The sequence below is a fragment of the Leptonychotes weddellii genome, chromosome 13 (assembly GCF_054177405.1).
Source record: "Leptonychotes weddellii isolate Sample4059 chromosome 13, ASM5417740v2, whole genome shotgun sequence".
In the NCBI taxonomy this organism is placed as follows: Eukaryota; Metazoa; Chordata; class Mammalia; order Carnivora; family Phocidae; genus Leptonychotes; species Leptonychotes weddellii.
In genome coordinates, this window is record NC_138381.1 from 33,134,612 (window position 1) to 33,152,807 (window position 18,196).

General features: G+C 43.3%; 1 protein-coding gene across 1 annotated transcript in view; it reads right to left on the reverse strand.

The window, feature by feature from the left end:
* FHOD3 (formin homology 2 domain containing 3) overlaps positions 1-18,196 on the reverse strand; it is a 415,022-nt gene that overhangs the window by 68,136 nt on the left and 328,690 nt on the right. The window contains exons 17-18 of the mRNA XM_081802533.1: positions 15,341-15,391; positions 8,892-9,106 (exon numbers count right to left, since the gene is read on the reverse strand). Of these exons, the coding sequence (XP_081658659.1) occupies positions 8,892-9,106; positions 15,341-15,391 (266 nt within the window). The remainder of the gene's footprint in view (positions 1-8,891; positions 9,107-15,340; positions 15,392-18,196) is intronic.

Below are 18,196 nucleotides of genomic sequence, written 5' to 3' on the forward strand. Positions count from 1 at the left end.
CACTATTCAAATTGTGATTTTTCACTCCCCCACCTTTGCCCCTCAGATTATGCTTCTGATGGAGTTCACTTGATTAAACATGTACAGGATGTAATTCCACTGCATTATCAGACAGGACAGTTTCTAGTTTCAGGTCCAATTATTGTAATATCGGTTAATGGATAGATTCTATTTCACACTATAAACAGAAAATGAAAAAAAAAAAATTTAAGATAATCGTATCATGTATCATTACTCTATCCGTATTGTATCATTGCTTTCTCATTATCTTGAACTAGAACCATATGACCCCAAACATCAACCCCTGGATATGAAGACTTCCTTTGAGCTTGTTTAAACTCTTCTAAAATCAGATAGAGAGATCTTGTCTTGGCTCAGGATCAGTTCAAGATCAGCTCCAATATACATTTGTCTTTCCATGCCCAGTAGGGCTGGTGGAGCTTCTAGGTTAACTACATGCTCATTTTCTCAAAAGAGCAAAGAGGAAGACAAGCCTTTCCTCAAGGATGAAGACATTGTCTAATTCCAAACGGGCAATGCATTTCAAGAGCACCTCTAGCTCTTGTCATAGCCCCAGACAGAACATCAATGACATCAAAACAAAATGGCTATTTTGGAAAGTATACACTAGCATTAAAATGGATAGTCCTGAGTAATAACAGCTAGCAAATAAATTGATTGAACTTGAGTTTTTTGGTTAATTCATTAATTCACTTTTTCAGGCTTAGCAGGAGGTAGTTACTTTTAATTAGATGTTCTAATGTAATTAGCAGCAACACTCACTCTGTCAATATTTATTAATACCTCTGATGTGCCAGGCACTGTGCTAGGCATGAGGAAATCAGATGTGAAAAATATCTTCCCCAAAATATTTTTCAGGATAAAGTGGTCTAGCCAAGAGAAATTATGGACTCAAAACAACTATTATCTAAAGAAAATGTTAGCTCTTCCTGCCAGTAAGTCTGACCATGCCTAAGCAGAACCAGCTGGCCTACAATTGGGGTACAACTAGAAATCTCACTTTTAAGCTCTCACCCCAAACAGTTGACCCTTCTTCACTTATATTTAGTCACCAATCCACTTAGTCAACAACTTAGTTTATCTGAACTTGTTGGCAAATTTCATTAAAAAAATGGAGAAAGACCTACTTAAAATAAGGGGTATTTTAATAGGTGGTTCAATAAATAATGATCAATTTATCAAGAGTCATCCTCTGAATTTTCTTCCTCCTTTAGTGTTAGATCCTCAGAAGGACATGGCCCACGTATGTTAATTCTCTGCAAAAGTTCCCTTTCTACATTAACCCACCATCCTTCCTTCAGTCTTTATAGAGTAGACGAGATTTTCAAATATGTGTCCTCCATCATGACCCATGTAGTAAATTTCTGGATATAGGGGAAACAGCTGTCTCTACAGAATATATTTTATTTTTTCATGCTATTTGTTCATTCACTAGCTCATAAAACATTTACCGAATGTCTATTCTGCTCCAAGCATTAGGAGATAACAAAGGTGAGTGCAGGCACGGGCTCTCCTCTGGGGAACACACAGATGAAGAGGGGGGACCATTTATTGCAAATACAGTGAGATAAGCCCTGTATCCCTGGTATGCACAAGATGTAAGGCAAACATATAAGATGAATCCAAGTAGGCTTTAGAAAAGATGCTTCAACTAGATGGCTAAGAGCCCAGTGGGCACCAAGAGGAAGAGGGCTCTCAAGCACAGAAGCATACATAGCACCTTTCAGGTAGTGACTGTGGTTTGGTGCTGATTGAAAGTAACAGGTAGGGGTGGTTGTGGAGGTAAAAGACTGGTAGTAGGGACTGGAGAACCAAAGTCTTGAATGCCATGTAAGGTCTTGTCTTTATGCCATAGATAATGGAGAGCCACTAGAGCTGTTTAAAAACAGATATGATTTTTTTTTTTTTTGGCTGGGTTGCTAATAAGAACCTGGAAGATAGGAGATCTATTAGAAGTTACTGAAATGGTCTGGATGAGAGATGGTTAAGAGCAGGAGTAAGGCATTGGCAACGGGGAGACAGGAAAGAGGGCTGAGCTGAGAGAAAGAAGCACATGAACACTTGGTGATTCCATGTAGGTGTGAGCATTGAGGGAGGAGTAAAAAATTATATGCATGCTTCCAGCTTAAATGACTAGGCCAGGAGAGATGGTCTAAACCAGATGAGGATTGGAAGGTATGAACAGGTTTGGGCGGTAGGGAGTTTACGGGTGAGAGATGGGTGAATCTCCCCCATCTGAATGCCCCTGATGGGCACCTGTTGAGTGTGACATGTCTTTGGAGCATTCAGATGCTGATGTCTAAGGAGGTTGGATACATGTGTCCTGAGCTCAAGAAGGCCAAGGCTGCAGATGCAGACCTAGTTTTCATCATATGGTAGGTAGTGAACAATCACAGGTGGGGATGTGAGAAAACAGCCAGAAGTTAGGTATAAAAATAGAGGGTTGCTGGGAGAGGTCCCTTGGAAAAACCCAATACTTAGGAGGCAGGCAGGCAGAAGAGTCAGTAAGAAGACAAACAGAATGACGAGAAAGACTGAGATAAATGATGACAAAACAGTGATGAGAAATGCAGAAGATATGAAAGCCAAATAACATGCTGAGTCTGGAAATTATCTAGAGGATACATAAGGAAGGACCAAGAACTGCTCGATCTAGAGAGTCAACAATCTACTGGAACTTCCAAATATATCTGGTGGAAGCAGGTTTCTAAGAGGATGTTCCAGCTTCAGAAGGCTCTGAAGATTCGTGCCGTGTTCAGAGGCAGATAAGATGCATTGCAGGGTCTCTGACGCCAGGAGTTCTCTTGGAAAAGCATACTTTAGGGACAGGAAAGCTAACGTGTGATTATTCTGTCACAGTGCAAACAGTCTATCATTTTGCACAAATGCCTTATCAGGGTGGGTGAGGGAAAGGCAGGGGTGGTAGAGTGGGGGCAGGGGCGCTGGAGGGAAAAGTGGAGTGGCAGAGTGGTGATCGAGGTCTTGACCACAGGTAAGAATGCTACAAGGAGCCAGGTAGTTATTCGTCTTTGTTATTTCTCAGTTCTTAGTCAACGACTCTGGAAATTCAAAGTTACCACACTGACTGAAGAATGCTCAGTGTTCCTATCTGTGGAGGCCTACTGAATGTCCCTGGGATCTTTTACCCAAGGCTCCCACCTGGGATGAAAGGCACTGATGTCTTTCCAGATTCCCTGTTAGCACCTCCAGATGCAGACAAGCTCATTCACCCCCAGTGCCTCCTCCAGACTGGGTCTTGCAACTCCTGATGTGCTTTCCTTTTGTCAAATAAGAACAAACAAGCTAATTCCTGTTCTAAAGTTGAATATTTTGTTTCTGTTAAACAGATTTTAAGATGCAAATTTGTAAATGTTGGTTAAAAACCATTATAATCCAATGCTTGGAAACAATTCTCCACGGGTCTCTTGTGTTTCTGCAGTCTTACGAGCAGAGCCACTGACAGTCTTAGTTCTGGGATGTCTTTCTAAGGATGTGTGCATAGCAAATGGCCTTGAAGACACAGATGGTGTCTCCCCTGAAGCAAAGGACTGGTTGGTTTATAGCTCACTGTGATAAAGATAATGTGTCCCTCTGGGACAAAGGGAAGACATGTTTACTGCCCACTATAAAAGATGTGGGGTCCCTAAGTTCAAGGTTCCTCTCTGTGTAGGCAGCCATCACTTGGGCCTATTCACATCAACTTGCAGGAACTGGGGCTTGGAGAAATGGCACAAATGCTGATACTCTGGCTACTACTATTGCTATGAGTAATGAAGTCCATTGTCTCTGACCCTGCAGTTTCATTTCTTGTGCCCCCATCCACAAAATTGTGGCAAACTAACTTATTAACTTACAAGTCGGTGAAGTCTTAGACCCTTCAGTTTTTGATACCTAATTACTACCTATGAAATGATCATGTTGATCACATAATACCATTCTTTAACAACTTTTCCAATGCTTTCCATGCCTTGTCTTCACTTAAGCATACTTAAGTAAGACTCATACTTGATCTACTTTGAAAGGATTCAAGACTGTGTTTTACAATATGGTGCACAAAAACAGCCTGCAGGCAACTGTCATTTTCTATAGGAGGGGTAAAAGGGAAAGTTTTGCCCTTTTCCATTTTTAGAGACAGAACAAGCAAGGCAGGAAAACCCAATGATTTGCAAAGTCTCGTAAAGCAGTTCCACAGTAGGCGTCGCAGGCAGTGCCTTGGCCTTGGGTAGAGTTTCTGAGAGATTTTGTCTAACTGACCAAATGGCATCAAGTTGTAGCAGTCAGGTGAGGTGTGAGGAGGTGGGGCCGCCCTGAGTCACAGAACCACAAGGAATCTAGTTTCCTGCCAATTCATGAAATACTGGACTGGAGGTGTCCAAAAGCTTTATGCCAGGGAACCAGCATGCATTAGGCTGATGACTGATGATAGTCCATTGTTACTGTGCCAACTGGAAATGGGATACCAGATGTTTCTGATTTCTGCCACGTGGATTGGGTAACTTAGGAGAGTGTCTACACCTGAAGGAGACTCAAGACATGTCACACAAGGTGACAAAGGTGCTCAATGACTGGTAACAATGACAACAGCTGTGATGATGAACGATGCCTACGTGAAAAATGATTATTCATTTAAGCCAATGGAACATTTCAGGATATAGCTATAGGTCTATATTTTATTTCCAGGTGAGAGGATAAGGAAGTTAGAGGAAGAGTCCTATTTACCAGCACTTTAAAAGCTTGGATCTGTGAGAGAAAATATCAGTACAGCTTGTGAGTAATTTCTGTAAATGCCTCCAGGTGAATGCTGGTGAGTAGGCCATGGCCATATAGGTTATATTTTATATCTCTAAGGCCCAACAATAAGACATTTGGAAATATCTAGGAATCCAGGTATGGGAAGAAAAAAAAAATCACCATTGAACATATTTTTCCCCAACATAAAATTAATATGGTGTGGTAAAGTTTTCAAATGCATCTCTAAAGTATTATTTCTGTGTGCAATGTAGAGAGCACCGAGCTAAAAGAAAGGAAAATAATCTAGCCACGATGTATGCTTTCATGGCTACATTAGTGGGTAAAAGCCACTTGTGAATTCATTCACGGGAAAGGTAATTTCTCTCCACTTAGCCTCGGGCTGGATGCAGGTGTATCAGCCAGGGAACAAGAAAGCCACCCAGCGCTAGCCTCCAGGAAAGGTGGTTTTAAACAGGGCCACCCGGCAGGGACCAACCTCAATACCCGGTTTTGAGATGCATGGTTTCTCCATTTTCTTTCCATGAAATAGGTTATGTAGATCTGACACCCACTAGGATAATAGCTTACTTGGCTAAAATGATCTCACTTGTGGGTACACAGATTATTTTTACTCCTCAGTAACTTCCTCAAGAGTCATAGCAAAGAATTCTCTCCCAATAAGAATACTGAACCTTTTTCTCTAATTAGTGAGAATAACTTATTTCCAGAGACACCTGTGAGTTTCTTAAAATAATAGAAAGTAAACTTACTAGATATTCTGATCTATACTACCAGGGCTCAGTGAAAATAAGGAAAGGCTAATTAAAGCCATGAAGAGAGAGGACCTTTGTGTTTACCTAAATTGGGGGCTGATTGTCTCCATTAATTGCAGCACATTGCAAGTGAGAACACATGTATGTGTTTGTTCCTCACTCGAGCCTGGTAGTTTCACACAGAGGAAAAATATTCAGACCATCACCACGAAGTCTAGGCAGTACTGGGACACACATCTGCTGTGAGCCACAAGAGGGCCAGATGGAAAAATAATTCAAGCACACACTGACTTGATGGTGGGGGTAGTGGCTTAAGTTATACAAAAGTTATAGCAGATTTAGCTGGGAAGTTTTTTGGCTGAAAGATCTCACTAGATGGCACATAATGCTATTGGTATTTTAACATTTACCCTGCCTTCTTTCTAAATATATTTAAGAGAAAAGGTAAAGAAGTGTTTAATGTTTTCCTATCTTCTGCGATTAAAAGTTCTCCAGAATCTTTAATAAAAAAAAAAACCCATAATGTGACCTTTAATCCCAAGATATATATAATTCAGTCACAAATATCTGTTTTTCCTTTTCTTTGCAAACATAACTCTGAAACGTAGGCTGCAGTGTATGCAGATATTGCAGAAGGGGTCGAAGGAAAGGGGTGGTGTGGCATGAATGGGAACATCGCCACAAATACTGGGGTACCATGACGTCCTGATAAATGCCTGAGCTGAGCATGAAAAGATGGCTTCTACCCCCCAGGATGGTGCCAACAAGATCCGCAAATGGTGCCCCTTCCCATTTATTTGAGTCTCAGTAATATATGGATAATCCCATCTCCCCTCAGCTTCCTCAGATGCCCGAGAAGGTGTTAAACAGTAGCACTTGGGAGGGAGGGACAGAGCACTACCCAAGTGTGAAGATGATCATATGATTCCACAAGCAGAGAGAATGAAAAAGTGAGTCAACCTGGGCATGTTTGGACCACATAGTGCCAGGTGTTTGGAGCAGGACAAACATCTGGATGCGTGATTTGATTTTTTTATTCTTCTTCCCCCAGATGTTGGGATATTGTAAATGTTAGGGGTAAGCAAAAAATTACTTTGAGCCTTTAAAAATGGGACCTGGTAAAAAGAAAAGACTATGAATTGGAGGCTAGTAGAATGCTTCAGAGAACAATAGCAAGCTAGGCTGAGAAGAACCTTGCTGCCAGTCCAACTTCGTGTTTCTGCCATAAGGGCAAAGGTCTCCAAATCAGAAGGAAGTCTTAGCACTTTTCTGAGACAATCCTCTCATAGCATTTCTTCTTATACACTTATAATTGCCAATTGTGGAATTCAGTGATGTATGAGGACAGACTTTAGATTACTTTGCTGGTTCTGACTGATGGGGATAATTACTTAATGTATGACGGACAGCTTTCCCGGGTTCCACAAGAACCACTGCTTTGTTTTTTTGGACAAAGCAAACATCATACAACGCTATTTCATTAATTTGTAATTATGTCTCATTTCAAGCCCAGTATTCCTATTTCATATGCGTGTGGTGTGATTTCAGTCAAACATTCTCCCAGTCTGAATCCCTTCTCTGGAGAGGAAAATGACATCTACTATTAATCTTTCTGAAAGCATACTGAAATAACTTTATTTTCCCCCAATGCATATTGCAGGTACCCTAGATAAGTATTTTCTATGTTCTTCCTAAGTTTAAAATATTCTGCCTTTTGGGGCACCTGGGTGGCTCAGTTGATTAAGCATCTGCCTTCACCTCAGGTCATGATCGCAGGGTCCTGGGATTGAGTCCCACATCAGGCTCCGTGCTCAGTATTGGGCTTCCTGCTCAGTGGGGAGTCTGCTTCTCCCTCTCCCTCTGCTTGTGCTCTCTCTCTCTCTCTCAGTTGCTCTTTCTCAAATAAATAAAATCTTTAAAAAAACATATTCTGCCTCTTTAATTGGGCAGAACAGCCTCAACTTTGACCATCACTGGGCAAAATACTCAAGGAACTGCCTTTTCATCACAAACATCAAGAAGACTAAAAGTTTTGAGGACAAACAATTTTTATAGATACTGACAGTTCTCTCTCAGCTTGGGGCCGCTCTGTATTTCCCAGTTTAGACAACCATTCTGTAAACTGGAGAAGGTACAACTTTTAGAGTTAAAAGTCCCAAGATTAAGTGTTGAACCACAACTTTGCGGGGGAATGTTTTTCATATCGCCTCTGGCAATACCACAATTCAGATAGAGCAGGGATACCAGGCAGGGTCTGGAAAGCACAGAGCTGTCCTAGAACAGGCTGTTTTCCTGATTCTTCGAGTCTCAGGATTTTCAGACCAACATTACTCATCTATGACCGAGCCATCTGCCCAGGACAATCTTCCACGGCTCAGGGACCAGCAGGAACTGGATGTGATAGAAAGCTGCAGGGAAGCCAGCCGGCTCCTGCAGAATGAGCCCCGAGGCTTGGAGAGCCAGCGAAGACTTGGACAGACAAGACTGTGGCGTTACACCCAGTTCTGCTGAGTTCATGCAGTCCTGCCTTATTTGACGCCATATTTAGTCAGCCCTCTGAGAGTTAAAAGTTGAGCTTCTCTGTTGCCTTCCGTTGGCTAAGCCTCGGTCAGGCTGCAAGCCATAACACCCGGTCACACTGAACAGTGCTAGCTGCAGGCTCGTCAACACGCAGTGTAGATGGCAGTGCCCGAGACCCATCCTCTCTGTTAATGTGAGAGAAAACGGACCCAACCGTCCTCAGAGCAATTAGGAAAACAGCTGATGCTCTCAGGCTGCAGTGCACAACATGGTTTTTCTCCAAATAAAGCTAAGATGACAGACAATTTCTCCAGGGAGAGCCTGTCTGCACACAAGCGTCTACACCCCCACCACACGCGCCAGTGATCGCTACTATCTTCCCTTTCTCCTGCTTCAGTGTTTGACTTCTATTTCCACTAAGTCTGCCTTTTTCCTTGCTTGCTTTGATTAATTTTATTCTCCATCGGTTTAATTGGAAACAGACCCATAATTCTTAAGGTCAGAACATTCTAAAGTGGTCGCTTTACTGGGCAGAGCCAATAAATAAATAATATCCAAATTATGGGGTACTAAGTTAATTCCCTGTGATTTAGGAAGAAATGGCCAAGTAAGCCTTATTTTCAATATTCTCCCTTCTCAATGACCATGCACTGACAATCTTCACACATAATATTGCTTTAGTAGAAGTGGCTCTGAAGGCAGCTGGTTTATTAGTGTGGTGCAGTTGCCCTGAGTTTACCCTTAGTTACTACTCAGTACCACTTTGCACATAGCACTGGTCCCTACTGCCCAGAAGCCTAACACGAATTACCCCATCAGAGTTCCCTCTACCCTCCCAGCACTCACCTTGGGGATGCTGAGCTGTTTCCGGAGAGGAGGCGGCTCCCAGGAGAGCCTCTTGTGAGTCTAGAGACGGAGGGCTCCTGCGCAGAGAGGTGGGGGAGGCAGGGGCTGCCGGGGAGGTCAGGTCCAAGGAGAGTTCACCTCTGCCCCGGCTCACACTCCGGCTTCTCAGTTCCTTCTCGTGCGCCTCGGCTGCCAACTGTTCCAAGTATTTGTATCTGAAAGTTAAATTCCAAAGGGTTTCCGTAAAAACAAAGAGGAGCCCGTGGCCGATGCTTGTTTATGGCTGAAACACCTGCAGAGTGAGCTGGTCTCCTGATGCACAGAGCACAGCACAGGGCTGGCTGGAGGGCCAGTCTGCCAAAACCAGCCAGCAAAGCCAAGATGCTAATGATTAAAAACCCTGCATCATTCATAACCAAACAAATTGGGAGAAATGGCAACATCACACAGTCTCCAGATACTGGATCACTGCTGCAGAATCCGATTTTGCCCTTTTAGGAAACATGTGTACAAATAAGCAAAACAGCAATAATGCCCACTACAGAGCCCCAGCAATGACAGCTGAAAACCACACGCACTCAGAGCTTGCAGCTGTGAGATGGGAGGGTGGCTCGGTGCGGCGGAGAGCAGCAGTGCCCCCAAAATACCAAAAGGGGTTGTTGGACGAAGCCCTCCCTGAATTTCTGAACCTGCTTCAATGCTAACAGCAATGCGACTGGAATTCACTTTGTTCTCTCAGTGTCGACCATGGAAACTTTTTTATATTCTAAAATATTTCTGAGTAGGACTCAGCCATCCAATAGCTTGGACCTGACGTCACATATAGTTTATTCATCAAAGTCAGTTTAAAAGAACAAAGATACATCTGTTTTGCATTTCAGGCAGGCAGAACCCACTAACTGTTTATTAAGACCAGCTACCAATCATATTCCTCATAGTGCGCTTTATAGATCAGACCAAAATAACTTTGAAATATGTGCCTCTTCCAGATGTCTGCTAATTTTACCCACCATTATTTGTTCAGAAATAAATTTCTGAATTCAGCTGGAGCAGGTCTCTATCTCACCAACCACTAAACTTTGAGACAGGTTATTCAAGACCCTCACTCACATCCATCCAGACTCACTGCTTCAGTTCCTCCCAATGGGCAAGCCCCCCAACTCTAGCCCACTGGAGCCCCCACCAGACACTGCACACGGCATTCCAAATTCACTCGCATAAGAAAGGCAGAGCGCATATATAAAACCTTTAAAAAGAATGCATTGAAAAAGCATGCATTTCTTTATGCATCCGTAAGGTGGGTGTGGCTCCCCCATGTCTGTCTGTCCGTGGTCCTCACCCCTTCACCCTGCCAGGCCAAAGGCAATCTGCCCCACAGGCCAGGCTCACACTCGTATCTCCCTCAGCGAGGCCTGCCTTGACCACCACAGCTGGAAGTGATCTTGGCCTTGCCTCTGAACTCATGTCGGATATGTAGTCCATTCAACTCAGATGGCATTTTACATTTACAGCCTGGCATATTTAGTCATCTTTTCGCATGTGTGTGTCTGTTCTCAACAAGCAGATAATAGGATTTCTGAGAACAGAAGATTAGCATCCTTTGTTCTTTCCCTCGGCGCCTTGCATTTGCCAGGCCGAGGGGAAGCAGGCAAGGCGTGCGGCGAGGAGCCTTCGAGGCAGCACGCCACCTGCAGAGGTCTCCCTGCAGCACCTGGAGGCCCAGGGTGGCAAATGCAACCATCTCCCTTGCTGATAAAGGCATGTGATGGGTCTGCACACACAAACGTCTGGAGAGTGGCTGCCTCACGGTGACAGGGTGAGGGAACTCTGCCCCGACAGAAAGCTTTAGAAACTCTGGACTTTCCTCGCCAACAATGTCACCTCTCAAAAGGTAGGAGAGGGAACAAAAGGAAGCTATTTCTGAACTTAACTTGGACCAGCAAGGAAAACCACCTGGCTGCGGAATCTTGGAAGGAAGTGACCTTGAGGGCAAGAGTCAGAGCCCCAAGAGGAGGCAGGTTCTAAATGAGGTGGTGGAGCCCTCAGGCCAGCAATGCTGAGAGCCCAGGAGGGGTGCGGGAGGTATCCCCACGCTGAGTCCAAGCCTTCTGCCACAGGAGAAAGGGGCGGCCAAGAAATGGAGTGCAGACAAGGAGACCTACAAAGGTCCAAGGCTTCAGGCCAGAGGACAAGCCATTCATGACCTTCATTTCAGGCGGCCCAGTCCTGGATCTGGCCTCTCCACACCCCTGCGGGCAGCCAGACTAGCAGGGATGTGGGGTTCACCCCACTTCCCAGGGGATGCCAGGGGTTGTTCATCCAGAGTCTGGATAGATACGACTCAAAGGTTTCCTGCACACCCTCTGCCTCATAGATGTCATCCATAGAGGATCCAGAGGACATGGGAAGAGTCAAGGATTTAATGTGAATTCTTCTGAGGCTTATCTGGTAGACAAAAATGGCAGGGCCTGGGGGCTTGTTTGATGGGTATCAAGTTTCAGTTTTACAAGACGAAAGGAGTTCTGGAGATGGTCACACAACAATGTGACCATACCTACCAATACTGAATTGTACGCTTAAAATGGTTAAAATGGTAAATTTGACATTATGTGTATTTTGCCACAATCAAGACTTTTATTTTTTTTTTTGAGAGAGAGAGTGCGCACATGTGTGTGCAAGTGGGGGCGGGGGGGGTGCACAGAGGGAGAGGGAGGGAGAGAGAATCTTAAGCAGGCTCCACGCCCAACATGGACCCTCACGACCCTGAGATCATGACCTGAGCCGAAACCAAGAGTCGGATGCTTAATGGACTGAGCCACCCAGGTGCCCCCCACCACAATTAAAGACATTTAAAAAATGGCAGGGACGGGGTGGGAGCACCGAGGTCAAGAGTGACTAAATCAGGGGCGCCTGGGTGGCTCAGTCCTTAAACATCTGCCTTCGGCTCAGGTCATGTTCCCAGGGTCCTGGGATGGAGCCCCGCATCAGGCTCCCTGCTCCGCGGGAAGCCTGCTTCTCCCTCTCCCACTCCCCCTGCTGTGTTCCCTCTCTCGCTGTTTCTCGGTCAAATAAACAAAAAGTGACTAAATCTTTGTGGAAGAGCAGGGTCAGTGTCCATGTGCAATGGGCCAGAGTGCCTGGGAAGGGCTAAGCCACCTGGCGTTAACTGCCGTACAGCTTCGCAGCCTCCCCTGGCCCATGTCGACCCCTGGCAGCCCCTGCAGAAGCAGCTCGCCCTAGGTGACCACCTTCCCTTACAGACACACTGAGCGCCCTGAGAGGCCCAACGGTACCTGATCCCAGGAGCCCAGCAGCCCCTGAGAGGACGATCGTATGTCCCTATGGCTTTACCCGATAGACTCTCTTGAAGTTTCCTGTGTGCAAAGCCCTGGGTTTTCCATCCATAGACCACAGCCTCAAGGAGAGACTTTTCACCTTTCCCACTTTCATCTAAACATCTCTGCCTGTATCTTTTATTCATTCATCTTTTCATTATTTATTGAACATTTGTTGAGTGCCTGTCATGTGCTAAGAGCTGCCGTAGGTACTAGAGATTTCATAATAAACAAGAAAACCCCCACCCTCGTGGAGCTCACAGTTCAGTGGGAAAGATAGGCAAACAAACCTTAGGAATGAATTCACACATCCGCCAAGGTCATGGGCTGCAGGGGCTGGTAGACAGTCAAGGGAACATATATAGGGCCCTATAGAAACTGCTTGACTTGAAATTAACCCAAACCCACTTACTGATGACTTTTCCTGCCACTCTCCTACTTATGAACTCTCCCTTACATTAAACCGAAATCTGGCTCCTTCTAAGTTCTACTCTGTCCTCAGACCTGCTAAGCAATGCTCAGAATCCTCTCTTAATGCTTCACTCATCACTTTTATGCATCATTTCTCTAATCCTAGCCCAGTCCTGACCTTCCCCTTGCACTCTGTTCCCATAACCCCCACTTGTCATAGGCATTTCCTATGCCATCCTCCTTAGACAAATCTCTGCCCCAACCTCACCCCAACATATGCTCAGCCTGGATCTCGTTCCTTCTTATTCCCTTAAAAAGATTATTTGTGAATGTCACTTAATCATGATCAGATAAAGTCTTTCTCCTAATACTTAAAAAAAAAAAAAAAAAAAAAAATCAGAAGTAGCACCTGAACAGAATCTTACTCTGGGTCTGCACCATTGTCAATAAAATAGTTTGCCTGAGATTATGGAATAATAGAAAATAAATCAAAATAAAATCAAATGTGCCTGGATGGCTATTACACCTCAAAATAGCAAAACCACATTCACCTTGTTATACTATAAACCTCAGAAAACCCTCTGCTGTGACTCTGGCCATGTTAGTCTCTGAGTCATTGCATTTAGAGTAAGAGACATGGGACCCAACAAACACACCTGGCTCTACCAAGAGTTACTAGGGGCTCCTGGGTGGCACAGTTGGTTAAATATCTAACTCTTGGTTTCAGTAGTGACCTCAGGGTCATGAGACTGAGCCCCCTGTAGGGCTTTGCACTCAGTGGGGATTCTGCTTAAGTTTCTCTCTCCCTTTCCCTCTGCCCTTCCCCCTTCTCTCTCAAATAAATAAATGTTAAAAACAAACAAACAAACAAACAACTTTCTACATGGAGTCCTCTTCCTTATTTCTGAATCTCCTTCCACCTCTGATCTCCAGTTTCCCCATCCATTTCTGAATCCCATTATACTTGGAAATTTTATCTTTTCCTGGTCTACCAGAAAGCCCCAACAGCTTTCCAAACAGGGACAAAAGTTTATATCCCTCTCGCCCTTCTTCACCAGGTAACTCAAGAAGCAAACTAACCAAGAGAAGTGACTGGTCCAAACCAAAGGGAAATTCTTGGCTGCTTCCATAACCCTCCATGTAAGCAGAGATGGGGCCCCCATGAGGCCATGGAGAGCTCACTCCTGCACCAGCGAAGAAGGCCCAGGCAGATGGGTGGCACGGGGCAAGGACTGATGTCAGAGCAAGAGGAGCCGGGAGACGAGTGGCAAACACCCCTCTGTACAGGTTTTCCAGGCATAAGTGATGCTGTACTTTGCTATCCAGAAAGAAGGAGCCTTCAATCGTTTGGGAAAATTCTGAGGTCTGAGCCAGTACAGGCCTTGAGATCTCCCCAGAAGCTTTCAAGCCTTGCTTGTGCAGATATAACCTGACAGTCAAGCTGTCAAAAGCTCAAAAAAAAAAACGCAGAATCTGGAGGGAAAGCTAAAAAATAAAATAAAATTTGGTTTCTTAAGCCTGGGCATAAAGTTGACAGCATTTTTAGTAAAAGTCTATGTCCTCCAATGTCAAAAATGGGTATCAATTAGAAAAATAGAATTTTCTTGTTTCTTTCGCTCTAAATTTGCTGGCCACAACTGGTTATTATGATGGCAATAATCTAATAAAACACTGGAATTAAAGCAATGCCATAGTTTTGTTTATAAGTCTGACCTAAGCATCTAATTGTTTAATTGGTCACAGGCAGACTCCACTCTTCCCTGCCCTCAGACTGTCTTGAACTATTTAGCTGAAGGTGTCTAAGAAAATTCAGCAAAATTCCACTTATTGGCATAGTTCACAGATTGTGAGGTTCCCAACTGGCTCTAGTATGAAATCAGCCTTTTCATTGCTCCATGTACTATTGCCATCTGGTGGTAGAGGGAATTGCTACAGGGTCAAAACTTGTCCTTTGCTGGTTTACTCCTAAAACAGTTTCTTTTGCTTATCTTAGTTTATCAGACATTGAATACATTCACTTTGGATATTTTAGTAGGATTCAAAGCATGGTACCATTGAAAAAACAAAAGAGTTTAGAGCTTAATATTTTAAATAAGGCTGTGGGTTCATTTGCTCATTTATTCCATATATCCTTCCTAAGTACCTGCTATGTGCCAAGCACTGTGGAGGGCATTGGGACAACAAGGAAAATGAGACATGGTTCCTGCCATCTAGGAACTGAGAATAGTTCAGTAGGGAGACAGGCAAGTGGTCAGACATATCCTGCAAGAGTCTCAGGAATGTTTGGCACCTCAGTCAGCGCCTGGAATAGTATGCACATTCAAATATTTGTTAAAGGAATGCTGAATGAGTGACCTGGGAACACACAGTAGGGACACCTACCCCAAGCTCAGTGGTGGTGGCGCAGGGTATTTAAAATATGTACCATATGTCAATATGCTAAACTAATGTGCTCACGTGGAGAGGAGTCTGGAGGAACAGACATATATTTCACACTATGATGGCACCCATACAAAATCTGTACTTTCTTGGAAAATTTAGATAACTAAGACACTCTATACCACAAAATACCAGTTACCCAAAGTCTTAGATGTCTTAAGTGAGGCTGTTTATTTTAATTAACACAGTCTCCTTAGCATGCTTGGTTAGGAATGCAAAGTCAAGTGACATTTGGTTATAATGGGAAAGAAGAAATATACAAACCTTTCTTCTCTTGCTTGTCTTTGCTCCTCTCTTTTGTCTAAATACTCTCGGCTAATGGAAATATGCAGGAGAAACAAAATAGGGAAGGAAAATAACAGAATTAGATGCTCATGAAGTTGCCAAGAAATTACTGACAGTGTATCATGAAAGACTTTATTGCCTCAGAAGTGGAAAGTGGTTGTGTTGGATTTTTAAAAAAACAACAAATACAAAGGCTACATTTTAAAAGTACTAAATATAACAAATTTCCTATAAAATCACAGAGATGAGAACATGGGAGACTACAATTAAAGAAAGAAGAAAAAACTTTTTAAAATGTCAAACAATACACAAGTAATATATGGCAACTGCAAGCAAGCAACAGCTTTCAGAGACTATTAACATCTAATCAAATTCTGGTAGGCTCCACAACTTTCATCTCAAGAATTAAATATGGGTGTGTCCAGGCATCTTGGCCATTTTGTGTGGCACTCTACAGTTTGGACATTCATCCCACAGTGCAGGATTCTTTCTCTTCACCCTTCACATTCCCAGTTTCTATGCAGGGATCATGGGAAGCTCTTACTTTGTACATTTTCTTGTTTGCACTCACAAAATGCCAAAGTTCGTCCAATTTTAATGTTTGTTGTTCTGCTCCGGCTGATGAGATTCCAGCTTGAATCTAAGTTTAAGACTTAAGATCAGGGGCGCCTGGGTGGCTCAGTTGTTAAGCGTCTGCCTTTGGCTCAGGTCGTGATCACAGGGTCCTGGGATCGAGCCCCGCATCGGGCTCCCTGCTCAGCCAGGAGCCTGCTTCTCCCTCTCCCACTCCCCCTGCTTGTGTTCCCTCTCTCATTGTCTCTCTCTCTCTGTGTCAAATAAATAAATAAATAAGAATTAAAAAAAAAAAAGACTTAAGATCAGCCACTTCTCAGTGGACCACTTATTTTCTTGAAAAATTATGACTTCATGGTTTTCTACACCAGATCTCACAATGTAGTTAAGTATTCTACCCCTCCATGCACTGGTAACAGGATATGAAGGGACAGTAAGTCAGAGCAATTAAAGCAGGAGAAGGAGAAAACTCAGCAAAGACCCGGATTTGTTATCATTTATAAGCACCTGTCCTCATCACTTTCCACATTAGAACCCAGGAAGCTTAAGATCATATTCAACAAAAATAACAACAGATAAGGATGTCCCATAACCCAGAAAGCTTAAGATCGTATTCAACAAAAATAACAACAGATAAGGATGCTTTGCAAGGGAAAAAGCACAAGAAGACTGAGTAACTTAATAAAATGGCTGAAGAAAGGTCAGCCATTTGGGTAATCCCAGGGACTACTTGATAAAACTTTTCCTATTTCCTTTTTTGAACTGCTTTTCATTCACGTCCTAAGACTTTCAGGATGGAACTACAGTCATCATAATTAATAGCTGTATGTAGTCTGTCCTGATGATCAACATTCCTTCTTGGACAGAGTTGTTTTGCCAGGATCTCTCTGTGTCTTAAATGAGAAGTGAGACCCACTTGGGACCAAGAGCAAATAGTGGATAGTTACGAGTACAGTCTTTGCCTACATACATACAGACAGGCAGACAGCTTAATATATAGTACAATGCACTCTTGTCCTGGTCTTCTGGGACTCAACTATATGAGTGCGAGGCATTCTGTTATTGTTCGATAGCTCCCTGAGAGAATGTACATTTTTTCTAATGTTTTGCTTCATTTTTTGGATCGGATAATATTCCTATTGTTATATCTTCCAGTTTAATGACCCTTTCTTCTCTCATCTCCATTCTGCTATTGAACCCATCCAATGAATTTTCCATTTTGATTACTGTATTTCTCAGTTCTATAAGTATTTCCATTTGGTTCTTCTTTATAGCTTCTATTTCTTTACAGAGACTTATATTTTCATTAGTTTCAAAAGTATTTGCTTTTACAATCTTAGAACATGTTTATAGTAGCTGCTTTAGTCTTTGTCTGATAATGACATCTATGTCCTTTTGCAGTTAGAGTATTTTGATTCTCTTTTTCCTTTAAGACTCTCCTGTTTTTGTGTGTGTGTGACAAGTTACTTTGGATTGCATTGAGAACATTTTAAATATTTTGAAAGGACACTCTGGGTCTTCCTTGAATTCTATGAAGAATCTTGTTTTGCTTTAGCAGGCAGTCAACTAGGTTAGGTTCAGCCTGCAAGTTCTGACTGCCTTCTGATATTGGTTCTGATATTAGCTCAGTTTTCAAATATTTTTAATTTTCTCCAAATCTAGCCCTTGTGTGCACCCATCCAGTGGCCAGTCTGGGACACTCTGTATTTAGTTCTCAAAGTCTGTGATGTAGTTTAGGGTTTAAGCTACATGTGCACAACTGGAGATGAGCTAGGAGTGCTCTCTTGATTTTTCTACTCTTTGTGGCCTTCCTATAATTTTCTGGCTTCCCTGGGTCTCCCTTCCTGCTCCTCTAGCCAGAAAGCTTGAGCTTTATCTTCTATGTTCTGCTGCTACTTTCAGTAACTCCATCTGCACCCATCTGCAGTGTGCCAGAAGGACACAGAGAAAAAAAATGGTGATTTCCCTAGCGCTCTTGGAGTCATAGTTCCTCTGGTCAGAGGAAGGTTCCCCTCAGAATTTTAGGCACCTGTGGACACTGCTGCCATCATTGTGCTTCTGTAACAATATAGCTTCAAGGCTGGGGTAGGAAAAAAGGGGGAAAATATGAAAAAACAAGACATTTCTCCAGTCTGACTCTTAGGACCTCCGTTTGCTGCTCCTTGGTCCAGAAAGAGAGGCTCTCTCTTAGTTCACACTTAGTATGTGCTTCTGGGTTCTGGGGTACCTCTGAGGACACACCAGGTGATAGTGGAGGAAAAG